This window comes from Poromitra crassiceps, assembly GCF_964638095.1.
Source record: "Poromitra crassiceps genome assembly, chromosome: 6".
NCBI lineage: Eukaryota > Metazoa > Chordata > Actinopteri > Beryciformes > Melamphaidae > Poromitra > Poromitra crassiceps.
In genome coordinates this window covers 61,084,733-61,102,522 of record NC_139627.1, presented here as the reverse complement: position 1 = coordinate 61,102,522, position 17,790 = coordinate 61,084,733, and the positions used below count along the sequence as shown (strand labels likewise).

At 44.0% G+C, this 17,790-nt stretch overlaps 1 protein-coding gene across 2 annotated transcripts in view; it reads left to right on the top strand.

Annotated features, from left to right (window-relative positions):
• Positions 1 to 17,790, top strand: part of vps45 (vacuolar protein sorting 45 homolog) — a 66,988-nt gene that overhangs the window by 37,314 nt on the left and 11,884 nt on the right. For both annotated transcript variants that reach the window (XM_083638021.1, XM_083638020.1), the window contains exons 12-15: positions 1,140 to 1,216; positions 6,263 to 6,344; positions 7,972 to 8,079; positions 17,729 to 17,790. The exon at positions 17,729 to 17,790 is cut by the window's right edge and continues 60 nt beyond it. In XM_083638021.1, coding sequence (XP_083494147.1) covers positions 1,140 to 1,216; positions 6,263 to 6,344; positions 7,972 to 8,079; positions 17,729 to 17,790 — 329 coding nt within the window. The remainder of the gene's footprint in view (positions 1 to 1,139; positions 1,217 to 6,262; positions 6,345 to 7,971; positions 8,080 to 17,728) is intronic.

The following is a 17,790-nucleotide window of genomic DNA, read 5'->3' as shown; positions in this document are numbered from 1 at the left end:
TCCACCCCTGAGCTGCGGGCTCCTCCCCACACGCACACAGTCTGTTTTCTCAGACTCCGTTTTTGCCCGGATCCCAGCGCAACAAGGAAATGCCAAACGCGACTGAACGAAAAGGTTTGGCCGTTCGGCTTCGGGTGCTGCCTTTCTGGCAGGGAATCGTGTGGAGAAACTATATGCAGACAGATAGACAGAAGCAGAAGAGCTCAGTTGTGGGCGCGGATCGCAGGCAGCCAACTGTCAGCTGCAGACAGAGCAATCTATATGGCTCTGGCTGCAGCATGCATCGGTTTCCCCTTTGATCACGGCTTTCTCCTGCACAAAGTAAAGGATCTGAGGTGGGTGGCGCAGCTCCCGTGTAGATGTTTAAGGTGGCGCCGTGTGATCCCTTGAAGGGATTCATGCTCACTGGCTAGGTACGACCTTAAGCAGCAGAATTATGGAATAATATGAATTATGATTTTAGGACGTCCACAGACGTCCTTGGCACTCCTCGTTACTTTTTTTTAGGACGTGCACAGACGTCCTTGGCACTCAATGTGTTAATATTCATGAGAATTTGGCAGCGCTCCGAAAGACACAATAGCCGATGTTCAGTGCAGCATTTTTCAATAGGCTACTGTGTCATTTCTCGGGAACACCACATGTATTTTGGCGCTATCAGATGTGTTTTTGGTTATTTTGAACGGGTGCACCATTGGCGATACTTACTAACTTCTTACTGTAGCTCAGTGCAGACTGAACGGACAGTGACGGTAAAGGCATGGTGTACCTTGGTTATATGGTAAATGAGCAAACGCCCCGAAAAAGTGGCGTATCCCTTTAATTGAGCCGGGTTGCGCGTGCACGTGCCTCAACAAGCAGTGACTTTAGTACAAATCTCACCAAACAAAACAAAAGAAAACTGTCTTTATCAATGAACAACTCTGAGCGGCGAGTCCTTGTCTCCAACTTCTGAGTCTAAATACATGAACGCTCAAGTCCAAGTCGAGTCACACAAGTCCTGAAAATTGGACTCAAGTCGGACTCAAGTCAGAGTCCTGGACTCTCATACTACAACACTGTAACACACACACACACACACACACACACACACACACACACACACACACTCTCTCTCTGACATGTGTTGTTTTGTGCAGTGTGTGCGCAGGCTCCTGGGGAACCCTCGTGTGTCAGAGTTGGACGCGGTGCGGCTGGTGATGCTGTACGCTCTGAGGTAAAAAAAAGGACTCAATAAAGGACTTTACTTTTGAAGAACATTGAAATCACATAGAGCTCAACAGTCACGTGACCTTCCTGCTTTTTAGTTGAGTTGTATGGTCTCTATATGGTCTCTGTATGGTCACTATATGGTCTCTGTATGGTCACTATATGGTCACTGTATGGTCTCTGTATGGTCACTATATGGTCTCTGTATGGTCACTATATGGTCACTGTATGGTCTCTATATGGTCTCTGTATGGTCACTATATGGTCTCTGTATGGTCACTATATGGTCTCTGTATGGTCACTATATGGTCTCTGTATGGTCTCTATATGGTCACTGTATGGTCTCTATATGGTCTCTGTATGGTCACTATATGGTCTCTGTATGGTCACTATATGGTCTCTGTATGGTCACTCACGATGGAGTACGCCCCTGGCTGGCTTGGTTCCAGCCTTAACACTCGTTATATAAGGATTTTTCTAAATGTCTGTGGAGGAATACTCTTCCGGACCAGGAGATGTCACAGAACATCACGTGACTGTTTGAGCTCTCTGAGACACATTCACTTCTACGGGTGCAAATAAAGTAACCTTGACCTTGACCTTGTCTATAGAGAGCCAAAGTCGACGCCACTTCCTTCTTCAGCATGCGGACCAAGAGATTTAACATTTCACTCAGACCAAAACTTAAAAAAAAAAAAAAAAAAATGTAATCCGCTATTTATTTAGTTTTTAACGTTTTGGTCCAAGTGAAATGTTCTATGGTCTCTCCTGTTTCTAAATATAGCTATTTTTATGAGCATTTTACAAAATGTCTATGGGAAAATAAATGGCGGATGAAATCTCTTGGTCCCTATGCTTAACCCGGAAGTGGGCGTGACTTTGGCTGTCTAGATCACTCTGTCTTCTACTATTGCTGCGAGCGCTGTGCTGCATACTTACACTATTGGCCCGTTCAAGACAACTGGGAACAGAGGACAAAACCAGCTCCCACCTGCAAATCATCAAGTGAACGCTTGTCCAGGTCGGAATTACAGGTCGGCAATTCGGGTATCATTTCAGAGCTCCGGTTCATCAGAGTTGACGTCATCAAAGTGTTTGTTGACCTAATTTGAGGTGTAATTATGCAATATGTGTTTATATTGTTTATATTTCGCTCTGATTATAGCAATATGTTGATTCAAATTCAAATTCAACTATTTTACCAATTAAATTAGCTAGCTGTGTATGTTTTTGTAACTCCGAGTTAAAAACAGCGTGACTGCAACTATGCCGGATGCCGGAAAATCCGAGTTGAAAGTTCCGACATCCAAGTTGTCTTGAATGCAGTATATGGGGACATTCAGACCAAAAGTGTTTTTTTCAGTCAGAACGCTATGAAAATCATGTCGAGGGCGCTTCCATTGTGCACAAAACACAGCGCACGGAGCGTTTTTTTTGCGCTTCGTTTTATTTTCCCCTGCAGGCGCGCGCACTAGAGTTGAGCACACAACGACTGCACGGACGGTAGCCAGCTAGTTTTGTGTGTTTGATGTTGTTCTGGCAGCAGTGAGGTTGAAGATCCCTCTGGGAGGAGAAAATGTTCAACTTAAAGGAGAATTTCGTTTTTTTTTAACCTGGAGCCCTCTCCTCACATTAATTATTATCTGACGAGTCATCCAGTGTTCTCCGCAGCGATTTGGAGCGTCGTAGGCGTTGTTGTGATCTAAATAGTACTCCAAGCCAGTCCTTGAATGCGCTCCGTCGGAGCCACATGGCAGCGTGCTCTTCCTCCATGTAAATAGACAGTTTTATTCCCGTTTTCGACCCATATCGTCATTATATGACCCCTAAAGAAACATCAGACTGCTATTCACCCCCGGGCTATTTCCACTACTCTTTACAGGGATCTCATTTCCTCATTCGGGGTGAGTTATAGTAGTATAGTAGTCATGTGCATTTATAGCCTATACTATTCCCCTGATGAACGTTATGCAGACTGCAGCTGTTTGATATGTGGGCGTCGTCTTTCAGAACGGCCCCTAATTAGGCTACTTAATGGGAATAATTTGCTTTACAAAAAACTGGAACCAAAAGATAAGAATTAGCCTTATACCTATTAGGCTACATGATGGTGCATCTGTGATCCATAAAGTCGATCAGATTTATTGAAAGCCTTACCATGCTGCATGTGGACAACACTTTCCTGTTTTATCACTATCACTTTGATCCTTAACGACCGCAGCTGCACGTAGTTGGCTGGCATACATCGGCGATGTTTGGTTGTTGAATGAATTCGTTCATCATACAGTAGCCTAGGCTACACTAACCTATGAAAATATTAATTTGGGCTAGGAGGAGCTGGGTGAAAATGCCTCTGCTCGCCTTTCAATCCGGGAGCGGTGGCTGTCACCTGAAAGCACACCCCAGGACGGGAATGTGGCGGTGCTGCTTGGCTGTGTGTGAAAGCAATTTCTGTGGCGAGGCTGCCGGCTTTGCGGACCTTCTAGTGGAGCAGATAACTGTAACAATCGTTCATTTCCGGAAAGAAACACGAAAATTGGCACACATACTCCTTGGGGATTGCTCTTTTGATAAAACCCGTTAGCCACCTAAAAATTCAAGATGGCGGCCATTTTTCAAGATGGCCGACATTAAATATACAGTAATCGCAAAGACTTGTCCTATTTGAATGATATTGGTGTCAAATCATACATTTTTGACTATGTAGAATCCGAATTTGGAACTATGTACCTACTCACTAGCTTCCTTGTACCATAATATCAGTCCCGGAATCATAATTAGGGTAAAAAGTGCCCATATCATAGGCACCATCAGTCCGATATATTATTGGATGTACATGTAGGCAGTAGGCCTATACTTGTTTGTCACTTATTGTCTTGCTGCCTGGATGAGTATATACAACACTTCTAAACCTTGCATCTGCAGCTGCACAGTGCCGTGCAGGTCAGACCAAAGCGGTAGCATTTGCATCGACTGCAGCATTCCAACTGGCATCCGCACTTGGTCAGCTGCTGGCAAATCTCTGCAATGGGTGGGAGCTCTGTCCAAACGATCTGCCACAGTTTGGCCTTCAAGGCTGGTTCTACGCAGCTTGGTCTGGCATTCTACTGGCTGAGCACTCTCTGCTCTTCTTTTTCTGGCTCTCTCCAGTTTCGTGTTGTTGAACATAAGGCGACAACTTTGGTGATACTGCGCCTTGTTCCTCCTCAGAGTTTCTTCAATGCCACCACCATCATCAAGTCTGGCTGGATTCAGAACAATAGGCATGTCATTAATTGCGTGAAAGAGGGGAATATTAGTCGCAATCATAGTGTAGCCATCATGTTCTTGACTTGACTTGAGCTCTTCACTCATCTTCTTCTGGCAAAGACAACACTTGCTCCAGTCAGTCCGGAAATTAGACAGTCCTGGATCTGTATTTGCCATCTTGGTGAATGGTAATGAAGGTATCGCAGTATGATAAATATATGTATTCAGTGAATCAAGGCCCGAGGGGCTATCCTTTTACCACCTTGATCACAATCATGCACAATAAGGTATGGGATATGACTAGGTTTGGGAATAAAAATATATGACCTACACCTAGCCCGATCGTTCATCCAGTATCATTTAAGTCTGGTGCGATCTGTACACCATCCGGGTAAGTCCATGAACAAGTCATGTATAGCCCCCTTACCCTTGGCTCGGCTCTCCCGCGCTGGCACACCCTGTCAATTCAGGCGCGGCTGTCTAACTAAACATCTATGTTAAACTACATGTAATCTACACTAGCTAACTGATGCTGGGCTTATTAAACAGCATTTGGGACACTAAACTAATTATTCAGCTGATACTGAACCCCATGCTGAGTTTCACAGCAGCGGTGCCACCAGTGTGCCCTGGCTGTGCGTTGACATCCGCTCTGTTGAGCTACTGCTCTACACCTTCCGCTGCAAGTCTCTCAACGCCACCCCCACCGCATCGTGTCATGTTCAGTTTGGAAGCCTTGTACAGGAAGATGCTACACATATGGCACTGTGTAGCTGCAGATGCGAGGTTTAAAGGTGAAGGTAAAGTCCCACTGATTGTCACACAATGTGTGAAATTTGTTCTCCGCATTTGACCCATCCCCTGGGGGAGCGGTGAGCGGCAGCGTGCGCCGCGCTCGGGAATCACATGGTGATTTAACCCCCCAATTCCAACCCTTTGATGCTGAGTGCCAAGCAGGGAAGCAAATGGGTCCCATTTTTATAGTCTTTGGTATGACTCGGCCGGGGATCGAACTCACGACCTCCCAGTCTCAGGGCGGACACTCAGACCACAAGGCCACTGAGACTTTAGAAGTGTTGTATATACTCATCCAGGCAGCAAGACAATAAGTGACAAACAAGTATAGGCCTACTGCCTACATGTACATCCAATAATATATCAGACTGATGGTGCCTATGATATGGGCACTTTTTACCCTAATTATGATTCCGGGACTGATATTATGGTACAAGGAAGCTAGTGAGTAGGTACATAGTTCCAAATTTGGATTCTACATAGTCAAAAATGTATGATTTGACACCATTTTCATTCAAATAGGACAAGTCTTTGCGATTACTGTATATTCAATGTCGGCCATCTTGAAAAATGGCCGCCATCTTGAATTTTTAGGTGGCTAACGGGTTTTATCAAAAGAGCAATCCCCAAGGGGTATGTGTGCCAATTTTGGTGCTTCTTTCCAGAAATGAACGATTCTCCTGTAATTTGCAGTTATCTGCTCCACTATTCTGAACTGCAATTTTGCGCGATCTGTGTGTGAAAGCGGCTATAGAGAATGAATTGCAGAAAGATGCTGGCAGCTCCAAAGACGCTTTTGGTCTGAATGTCCCCTAAGACACATTCCTGGTTTTCCATCATTACTGTGGCTGTTCACCCATTGATACCTGATGCAGCATTTGTGTGTGTATCCCTTTAAGACCGCGTCTCGCGGTTCGTGGTCTTAAAGGGATACACACACAAATGAGGGATATACACGCAAATGCTGCATTTGGTATCAATGGGTTTAAGTGAATCTTGACTCTTGAAGGTACGAACGACACAGCAACACCGTGTTACCGCAGCTCATGGACCAACTCAGCACCAGGGGTGTGACGGAGCGCCACCGCAAGGTGAGCACATGACCTCAGCATGCTCTCTGATTGGCTATTAGAAGCACATGATGCAAAATACAAACAATAAAATAAAGGTGCAAGGTAGAGACAAGAGACCCTTCTGTATGTGAAGACATACAGAAGTAGCTTAAAAAAGGAAAGGAAAGGAAATAAAGTAGAAATTGAAAGAAAATGAACAGTAAAATGATTGAAAACATATAATTGTGTAAACAATCTCTCAAAAGAAAATATATGATACTGTAATACTAATACAGTACTACTACTACTACGGTAATAATAATAATGTATTTAAGGACTTGGTTGGAAAGGATAAAATGCAAACCATAAAATAAATTTTCAACATCACTTTCCTTTTGTCTAAGTGAAATGTTATATGGTCTCTCCTCATTCTGAATATAGCTGAATTGCTTGGTTTGATTTTATGTCTATGGCAGTGATACTCAACTGGCGGCCCGCGATGGAATTGCAAAAAATAAAAATAAATGTTTGTTTTTTTACAGTGCACCTGAACGCAACATGCAAGATACCCGCTGAATAAGGCCATGTTCAGACATGGTTCAGACTAGGAGGCCAAATCAGATTTGTGAACTTTAGTGACCTATTAATTACTTTATCCAGATTGGTTTAACCACATATGGAGGTAGTTTCCAATCTGCTTTCGACTGATGTGACTTGAGTGCGGACGCGCAGATCCACCAAATCTGATTTGAACGTCACTCGCAACTCGTCATCAAATGCTTCCGCGCAGGAAAACCACATCACCAACGTACGTATTTACTGACGCCCACGGCGTTACCATAGCAACCCATGCAGATAGGCTGTTTAGGTCTGGCCACACAGATCCGACTTGAGAATCAGATTTGTGGCAGTGCGGACACACTCCCAAATCAGATTTGGGAGACCAATCAAGATAATGATGATTCATGACTTTATCAGCAAATCGGATTTGCCTGTAATGTGAACATGGCCTAAGTGTCCAAATGTTCATGTCATTCTGGCCAATACTCCACTTCTGTTATAGCATTTCAGTCTGGAATATGGAATATCTTTCAATAATCTATGATTTAGCTGCTAAATTGTCAAATACCGCCGTCTGCTCACTACCCAGGCACTTATGTATGTACTTAACCTAACTAACTATCCGGTGTGCACAACATTGTCAGACTAAACTCCGACTGACACTCCAAAAACCTACAATCCGCTACAGAAAAATGTATATTGATTGTTTATTAACTGGCCCCTGGCCTTCTATCATTTCACCAAAGTGGCCCCCGGGCAAAGCAAGTTGAGTATCCCTGGTCTATGGTCTATGGTCTAATGTCTATGGAAAATGAATGGGGAATGAAATAAGGACAGTGGTTCTAAACCTGTGGTACGCGGGGCTCCCTCCCTCTCATACTTTCATGGTGGTACTTTCTGAGGTGGTACTTTTTATTTAGATGTTTACATAAATGTAAATTGAACATTATAATTGAGTTGGATTTGCCTGCAAGTACAGACTATAAGACCCTGACATTAATTCTTCTGTTTGTGTGTGTGTGTGTGTGTGTGTGTGTGTGTGTGTGTGTGTGTGTGTGTGTGTGTGTGTGTGTGTGTGTGCGTGCGCATGCGCGTGCGCTCCCAGATGGTCCATTCTCTGGTGGAGTACGGAGGGAAGCGAGTCAGAGGAAGTGACCTCATCACGCCGACCGACGCCGTTGCCATCACCAAGCAGTTCTTCAAGGGCCTCAAGGTACGCACGCACACACACACGCACACACACGTCACACACACACACTAGGGCATTCACGACTAGTGAATTTTACTAGTCGACTAGTCGTCCCTAAAGGTAGTCGACTAGTCGTTTAAAAAAAAAAAAATGTTTTAAATCTTTAAGAAAGAACATGAGGTATTTACACAACATACATGGACTATCATATCCCATATCCCCCACAAAGAACATCAAAACACAACAAAACAAAACAAGAAAACTGCATAAGATACACAATAATCCAAGAACAAACAAGACTATTGGACAAACAACCAAACAAAAATAATGCATTCAGCTCCTATCCTGATAAGACTAATGACACCGGGGTAAAAAGTTCTTAAAGTCAAACTCTGTATGTGGTTGCCATATTTTGGGGATGTCTAAGAATCTGCCTTTGCTCTTGTAGTAAATGTTATCCAACGTATGGTAGCTTGAGAGTTCATTCCAACAGTGAACTACAGCTGGGGTTCTATCTCTGAATCCAGCCCAGCAGCACCTGCAGTTTGTCCGATCCCCATGCCCATTCCTTTACTTTCTTAGGTCCTGGCACAATAGGTGCCAGGCTTTATTATTTTAGTTTAAACCTGGTAAGTTCGGTAGTTATATTTTCGTTCTTAGTTTTAGTTTAGTTTTCCTAAATTATTCTTTAACTTTTTGAATTGTTAGCTTAACTCATTGAGTGCCATGGACGTCTTTCGACGTCCAATTAAATAGTGACGTAGAGTGCCACGGACGTCTTTCGACGTCCAATGCGTTTTTTGACGGTGGGACGTCGATCAAAGCCTTCCGCATCTCCTGTACAACTATTGTAGCTATTGGAGGTCTATAACCTATTTTACAGAACCCTTAGGTGGCGACAGTGCTCTCCAGGTTAACAGAAAGGCAGAGAAAAACAGAGAATAAGTCGTTGGGGAAACGGAAATCGCATCGCATCCGTATGCATCGATATGCATGAAGCGTTTTAACTTTAGATGTGCCTGCAGCAGCCAATCTGCTCCCACAATTGAGCTCCTCCATGTCCGCTGCGACAGCCCATTCGCATGATCAGCCGTGGAGTTGTTATTATTCTCAACTGGAAGCATAGGAGCCGGTGACAAACACACGCGGAACGCTGTAAAAAAGCTGGATGTCGCGCACCCTTCACTGCGCACAGCAAACTCAGCAGAGAGCCACCTCCCATACGGAGGAGTGTGCAGTTGAGGGGTGGGAGGGGGGGGGGGGGCACGCAGAGCAGCACACAACACCCAGACAGACCCAGGCAGCAGGACAGGGTTGGCAAACGCAAGCCAGAATATCCGATGCCCACCAGCAGCAAATCAAGACCAGCAAGAAGCTGCAACCAGCAGCGCACGCAGGGGCCAGCGCTGCTGGTTGCAGCTAAAAATATTATTCTGCCAAACAAAATTCCCTGACCTTCACTGTTTTATTGAAGGAAATTATTTTTGAGGTGTGACTACATCAGAAAATTAGCTTCAGAGTCAGTGATGTGTTTGAAATGTTTAATTTCACAAAAGGGCCATTATCTCAGCTTCTAGAAAAAAACGGCTCTTTTTGGTTAAATCAAGCTATCTTCTCCGGCTGATAACTAAAGAACGGAAAATTATATCAATAAACCTGTTTTTGCTGATGATAGAAAAGAGTCTCATCGTTCTTTTTGCGTGTTCATTGTTTACATAGTAATATTACACAATATTCTGTGGGCCTCGAGAAATCACTGAAAAAAGCTCTGAAACTCTGGCACTGGGAGCGTCCGTTCTCCAAAAGTGGCTGGCACTCAATGAGTTAAGGAGAGGGGCTGGCTTCGACGGCCCTATATGGGCCAGCCCAGACCCCTCTCCCTTTTGCTTGTTTTGGCCGAACTGCTTTCTTGTTTTATGGTTTTGGGCTTCTTTTTGTTTTAGGAATTGGGAAAAGAAATAAAAAACCCTATCCTTTTGATCTTTGTGTTGGCGTCTTTTTATGTTATGTTCTCCACTTGAGCCTGGTTTGATTTATGTATTGTGGAGGCCGTAACATAATGGATGCTTTCCAATTTAAAGCTATGCATTTCCTAGCTGTTTGTCCAATAGTCTTGTTTGTTCTTGGATTATTGTGTATCTTATGCAGTTTTCTTGTTTTGTTTTGTTGTGTTTTGATGTTCTTTGTGGGGGATATGGGATATGGGATATGATAGTCCATGTATGTCGTGTAAATACCTCATGTTCTTTCTTAACACATTGACTGCCGACGTTTTTTTTTGCTGTAGGTAGCTTCTGCCAAGCCGTTTTTTGAGGATTATGGCTCATTTTATAAGAGCCGAGGATTCGTTTCAGCTTGGAGTTTGTGAACATACAATATCTCAAAAGTACTAATAGAATGTGTACTTTCTCTGTCTAAAAGAGTTAGTTTGTAGAGTTAGTAGTTATGTAAGCATTAGCAGTTGAATACAGCATGGTTTTAGCGTGAAAAAGAATATTCAGAGATAAACGGCTTTTTGTGAAATTGGATGGAACGGTCACTTTAACCATTCATTTTTGGCTCTCTCTCTCTCTCTCTCCCTCCCCCTCTCGCTCTCTCTCTCTCTCTCCCTCCCTCTCGCTCTCCCTCCCTCTCTCTCTCTCTCTCTCTCTCTCTCTCTCTCTCTCCCTCCCTCTCGAGTTGCTTCAACTCCGCCCTCCGTGGGCGGACAAGCTTGTCACCAGTCAGTGCTTTGCTGCTCTCCTGTGCCTGCATGTCTGGGCCGCTGTTTGAGGAAGTCGGGATGGACTCGCTCGTTTGGAGTTTTGGTTGAGAGAAGCTTTTGCGATTCTGGTCATATTTATGCTGCGTGTTTCAAAGTGTGTTCCTCCACCTGTAATCTATCACCCGATCATAGTAGATCGGCTGAATCTATTATGTAAATTTGCAATCCCGCATCGCCAGCAATCAGCGCGAAAAGGAGAATGGCTGGGCTGAGAATGGCTTGACAAGTTAAAAAAATGCTTTCCTTTCTCTAGCCAGGAGAGCACTGTTGCCACTTAGTGGGTCGGTGGAATGGGTTGTAAACGTTCGGTGGCTCCAATAATTATATAAGAGATGTAAAAGGCTTAGATGCACAACCCACCGTCAAAAAAAAAAAATCGATGCCAAAAACGTGTAAACACGTTGTTGGCAGGGAACAGCTGGATTCTGAAAACGTGTTCATACGTTGTTGGCAGTGAATGTGTTAAAGATTAAAAAAAAAAAAAAATGTTGAACGAGTAGTCGACTACTAAGCACAGTGTCGACTAGTGGTTTTACTAGTCGACTAGTCTGTGAATGCCCTAACACACACACACACACATACACACACACACACGTCACACACACACACACACACACACGTCACACGCACGTACACACACACACACACACACGTCACACACAGATTCCTTGTAAGTTACATAATGTCGTGTCCCGGCTGTGACAGTGTTTTGTCTGGCCCAGTTTGTTGACTCATTTGGTTGTTTCTGCTTTTGGTTTCTGTGCTTCTAACAAACTGACAGCAAGCAAACGTCTCCTGCATCATCCAGTAATGTTTCACATCAGCAGCATCAAAGTGTGACTTTTCTTCATGTCCCTTTGCCAGTATAGATGACACTGTGCCATTTTGGCCTGTCCCAGACGAAAGATGACCAACGTGAATGAAACGGTCCTGCGTCGTCGCGCAGTGAGAGCGGTTCAAAGAAATAACCAATTTATAAGCTTTAACAAACTAATCCCGAAGTACGGATTTGGAAGACATCAGCTCTTTCAAGACCAGCAACTTAAATCCCTTGTAAATAGGATTAACATAACCAAAACCCACTCAACCAACCTGTTCACTTTAGGTGAAGAAATCATGAAGATCACAGACTCAAAGAAAATAATCTCTAAATCATCGACATCCCTCTGTCTGCTTGGACATATCACACAAATCAACCCCCCTCATATCTCTCAAGACACATCAGTCACTGGACCAACCTGCTCATAGAATTCATCTCAATAGAGACAATGGCAGCCTCTCACCAAAGTATCACCATATGGTACAATGATGCAGTATTGCATAGGCTCCATGTTCTTAAATTAAAGTGAGCTAGTGAAGTAGCTGGCCAGCTAGCTTATGCTGCTTGTCATTGAGGCATTCAATTGCATCCATAATAGTCTTCAAAAGGTCTTCAATTTAACCCTTTGAAACCCTGAACTAGGCTACATAGTTAAATGGCTTCTATTTTTGTTTTAATTTAGTTTATTGTTGTTATTTCCTGCTTTGTTGTGCTGTAGCTTACAGACACAGTAAATACAATTACGTTCAGTTATGAAGGACTTGGATCAAAGGGTTGTGGCTGTGTTTTAGTTGTTAAAAATCCATTCGTCCCCTATAGTTTAGTTTAGTTTAGTTTATTTGTTTAGCACAAATTTAGGTACAAATCTGTGCAAGGTGGGAACGAAGCCTTTGCAGGCTTGTACAGAGTTCCACACCTACTCATATTAATTTCGTGACATGCAGGCTAAACACTCAACAAAAAAACACAAAAAAAGAAAAACTACATGTTAAATCAGCAAAGCAGCAAAAATAAGGTATTTTGTGTCTATATTTCACGGTTATGGTGTTGATGTAGTAATGTGATATATGATCGGGAGCAAGGAAGTTCTATAGAGGGCCAAAGTGAACGTCACTTCCTGCTTTTCTTCCTGTACCAGTGTGAAAAATATGAATGGTGGTGAACGGAGCGATACGCTACCTTTTTGATCCCGTTTGAATTGTGCCACGGGAGTAACACATGTCATGTTTGTCAATGTAAAAGATAACTCTGCAAGTCGAGAAAGTCACAGTTTGTGGTAAAACTGTGGCACTAAAAGTTATAAATCAGAAAGACGACGCACAACCAGTCACCTAAGTGACGTCTCTCCCACCAGTCCATGTTGTTGATGGTGTGACGTATAATGTGCGAGACGAAGCTGATTCACAAAACTAAACGTTTCAGTTTCAGGACAAACTGCGACTTTCTTGACATGCATAGTTATCTTTTAAATTGACAAGAGTTAACAGGTGTACCCTGATGCTGTTACAGGGAGAAAGGCAGGAAGTGACGTTCACTTTGGCTCTCTATCCACCTTATTTTTGAATGCCCCACTGTAAAAAAGAATTGTGGGTACAAGGTCCGGTTTAACGTGACTCAGTGTTGCCGCTTGCCATTTCCATTGTTATACTCTGGCTGCAGACCCGAATTATAAACCGGAAGCTGGAGTCTGTTATAAAAGTTATAAATATAGTCACGTTATAAACAACTAACCAACGCTGGAGGTCCGTATGGAAACTAGAAATGTGTGTTACTCAAAATGGTTAAAAGTTCAATCAATTTGGTGGCGTTTTACTGCCATGTAACATAGCTAGCTAGCCGCTAACATTAGCCACAGTTAGTAGCCGACTACCCACAATGCATTACGTTAACCCAGCAGGGGTTCGTCTGCCTTTCCGAAGCCCTGCCACTCCGAACGTTAACTTCCATTATTCGGACTGGCGGTCGTTCACCTTAGAAGCCGCAATGCCGACCTTAGGTTTAGGCGTGGGGGTGGGAGAGGTTAGGTTTTGGGTTAGGGTCTGGGGGAGGTTAGGTTTAGGCATGGGGGGAGGTTAGGTTTGGCGTGGGGGCTGGGAGAGGTTAGTGAAAAACGGGGAATATAGACCCCCTTTCTGAGTGCCGATATTTCGGAGTGGCAGAACGTCGGAGTGGCAGCACGTCGGAGTGGCAGCATGTAACCCAGCACCCGAACGACACGGCTGTAGAGCAGAATGGCTCTGCTGTAAAAGGGTAAAATCCTCATAGACGTTTTTTTGTCAAGTTAAAACCATAGACTGTAAAACAGTCTATTACACCGGAAGCGGAAGAGGCACCCATCAGGCATCATGGCAGCTAGAAATAAGGTGGATACTAACGATCAGGAAATCTGCACAAGGTGTTTTATTTTGAAAATTACCTGGATGCTCTCTGCCGTTCCTGTGTCTGTCTTCCTGCCAGCTTGACCTGCTCCGTGCTGCTTGACGCTCTGTTAACTCATTGAGTGCCAAGGACGTCTTTCGACGTCCAATTAAATAGTGACGTAGAGTGCCAAGGACGTCTTTCGACGTCCAATGCGTTTTTTGACGGTGGGACGTCGATCAAAGCCTTCTGCATCTCCTGTACAAATATTGTAGCTATTGGAGGTCTATAACCTATTTTACAGAACCCTTAGGTGGCGAGAGTGCTCTCCAGATTACAGAAAGGCAGAGAAAAACAGAGAAGAAGTCATTGGGGAAACGGAAATCGCATCGCATCCGTATGCATCGATATGCTGAAGCATAACGTTAGCTGTGCCTGCAGCAGCCAATCTGCTCCCACAATTGAGCTCCTCCGTGTCCGCTGCGACAGCCCATCCGCATGATCAGCCGTGGAGTTGTTATTATTCTCAACTGGAAGCATGGGAGCCGGTGACAAACACACGCGGAACGCTGTAAAAAAGCTGGATGTCGCGCACCCTTCACTGTGCACAGCAAACTCAGCAGAGAGCCACCAGAGACACTCCCATACGGAGGAGGAGTGTGCAGTTGAGGGGTGGGAGGGGGGGGGGGGGGGGGGGGGGTCACACAGAGCAGCACACAACACTGACCCAGACAGACCCAGACAGCAGGACAGGATTGGCAAACGCAAGCCAGAATATCTGATGCCCACCAGCAGCAAATCAAGACCAGCAAGAAGCTGCAACCAGCAGCGCACGCAGGGGCCAGCGCTGCTGGTTGCAGCTAAAAAATATTATTCTGCCAAACAAAATTCCCTGGCCTTCACTGTTTTATTGAAGGAAATTATTTTTGAGGTGTGACTACATCAGAAAATTAGCTTCAGAGTCAGTGATGTGTTTGAAATGTTTAATTTCACAAAAGGGTCATTATCTCAGCTTCTAGAAAAAAACTGCTGTTTTTGGTTAAATCAAGCTATCTTCTCCGGCTGATAACTAAAGAACGGAAGATTATATCAATAAACCTGTTTTTGCTGATGATAGAAGAGAGTCTCATCGTTCTTTTTGCGTGTTCAGTGTTTACATAGTAATATCACACAATATTCTGTGGGCCTCGAGAAATCACTGAAAAAAGCTCTGAAACTCTGGCACTGACGTTCTCCAAAACGTACACATACGTTCTCCAAAAGTGGCTGGCACTCAATGAGTTAAGAATAGATATTATGATGTATTTACAGTGGTGTAATGTAACTAAGTATAAATACTGTAGTATTTTTTCTGAGTATCTGTACTTTACTTGAGTATTTATATTTCTGTCAACTTTCACTTTTACTCCACTACATTTCTCAAATAAAATGGATACTTTTACTCCACTACATTTCCCCCACGCATCTTAGTTACAAAGTAAAATCAGAAGAAATTGCGTAGCCTGCAAGCAATCAGGTTTGGCAAATCAGTGCTCCTAGTTTGCAAGTTACGTTAATCATGATCCACACGCCATTCCATTCCGTTTGCCAGCGGCTATAAAAGTCAAGAAGAAGAAATAGACTTCCACTTAAGCCCAGGGATGTCTTTTGCTTGATTTTTTTTGCAGCATTTACTTATACTTTTTACTTTCAATACTTAACACCTTAAGTGCCATAGCCGAAATAATTCGTCTTACATAATCCAACGCTTAAGTGCCAGAGCCGAGTTTACTCGTCTTACATAAACTTTTTTTTTTTTTTGACGGTGGGACATCAATCAACAACTTTTACATCTTCGAGATCACTATTGGAGCAAGATAATGTGTATAATCTATTTTACCGACCCACTAAGTGTTGACAGTGCTCCCCCAGACGACCGAAATCAAAGAAAAAACTGCCGCGGGACCAAGCCGTTCAAGGAAATGCCGTGGCGATTTTACAGTAATCCATTTAAGACTTGTCTTGCCTGAGAGCGGCCGCGCACCGGCAGCAGCACACAGAGAGCGGAGAGCGATTTGCAAAATAGATCATAGGTGAAACACACTTTGAAACACCTCAGAAAGGCCAGAATCAACATCTGCCCATCGCCCACGCATTCCCCAGCCCATCTTGACTCGCACAAGGAGCGTCCGCACGCAGGCAAGCAGGCAGGCAGGCACACAGGCAGGCAGCAGCAAAAGCGCTTCTGACACGCCCGCTGTACAGCCAGGAGGAAGGAGGAGAAGACACACGGAGGGAGGAGTTTGAATGAGAGGGGTGTTTCCTGTTGTTATGAAGGAAATTACTGTTCAAAACTATTGTTTAGAATGTCTGACGGTCTTACTGATGCCAAAAATGAATGGTTAAAGTGACTGTTTCACAAAAAGCCATTTATCTCTGAATAAATTTCCAGACGCTGAAACCATGCTGTACTCAACGGCTAATATCTACATAACTACTAACTCTGCAAACTAACTCTTTTAGACAGAGAAAGCACACATTCTATTAGTTATTTTTAGATGATTGGTGTTCATGAATTCTTAACAGAAAAGAATTCCTCGGCTGTTCTAAAATGAGCCAGAATCGTCAAAAACACCCCTGGCACAACTTACCTACAGGAATGAAAACATGGCTGGCATTCAATGTGTTAAGTACATTTAATATCAGAAAATTACTTTTGATACGTAGGGTACAGAAAATATCAAGTACTTTAAGACTTTTACTCAAGTAATATTCTAATGAGTGACTTTGACTTTTACCAAAGTCTTTTTCTGGGAAGATATCTTTACTTTTACTTAAAGGTCCCATTCCGTGCAAAAGCTGTTTTTACTTGTAAATGCATATATACTGCTGTCAGCCCTCCCTGTAATGAGTGGTCACACGCTCAGAACTGCCACAGTTGAATTTGTCCCTATCCAGCGTCCCCCTGCAGTCTCCTCCAAGCCACACCCCCAAACGCGTCGTTTGCCCAGAGAGGAATCTGGAGAGAATATCGACGTCACTAGCTTCCTCCTGCATACTGCGTGGGTCCCTCTCACACAAGCTACCTGCACCATTTAGTCTATAGCCACAAAATTAACACTTCTAGCTGGAGCGACGCCAACTGCACGTGATCCAGCAATTGCAGAGGTGCATTCGGTAAGTCTAGGCATTTTGAGATGTCCTCTTTAGCGTAGTACCGTTAAGTTAACGATAACTCGCAACCTAGCGTGCTGGTCCACAGACGCTAATCTGATTGGCCGCTGGGAGCCTGGGGCGGGCTCTCCCTCAGCGGCCAATGGGAACTGTTAGTTCTGAATATATTATAGAAACAGGCCATTCTTGGGAAGCGACCAGATGAGGAAGTGAGAACTCCGTCACAACAAACGGGGTTGCTATATTTTCGACAGATTAATCCAGAATCATGTTTTATGGACCAGAGACACACGTTTTTAAGAGGTTACAGCTGCACGAATTGGGACCTTTAAGTATGGTTTTCTAGTACTTTATACACCACTGTGTATTTATAATGGCAGAGCAGCGAGCAGCTTCTGAAACGGTGCACAATGTGGCCGCCGTCAGCTCTGCAGCCTGGAGAGAGACGCCACCGCGCCCGGTGGAACCATCAGTAAGATCAAAGAGTATAGAAGCCAAGAGATAAAGCTCTCCAGCTTTGGTAACACCTGTTATGCTTCCTTTTATTTTATTGTGCGTGGGTGTCTGTGTGTGTGCAGGGTGTGGAGAACGTGTACACACAGCACCAGCCTCTCCTCCATGACACTCTGGACGAGTTGAT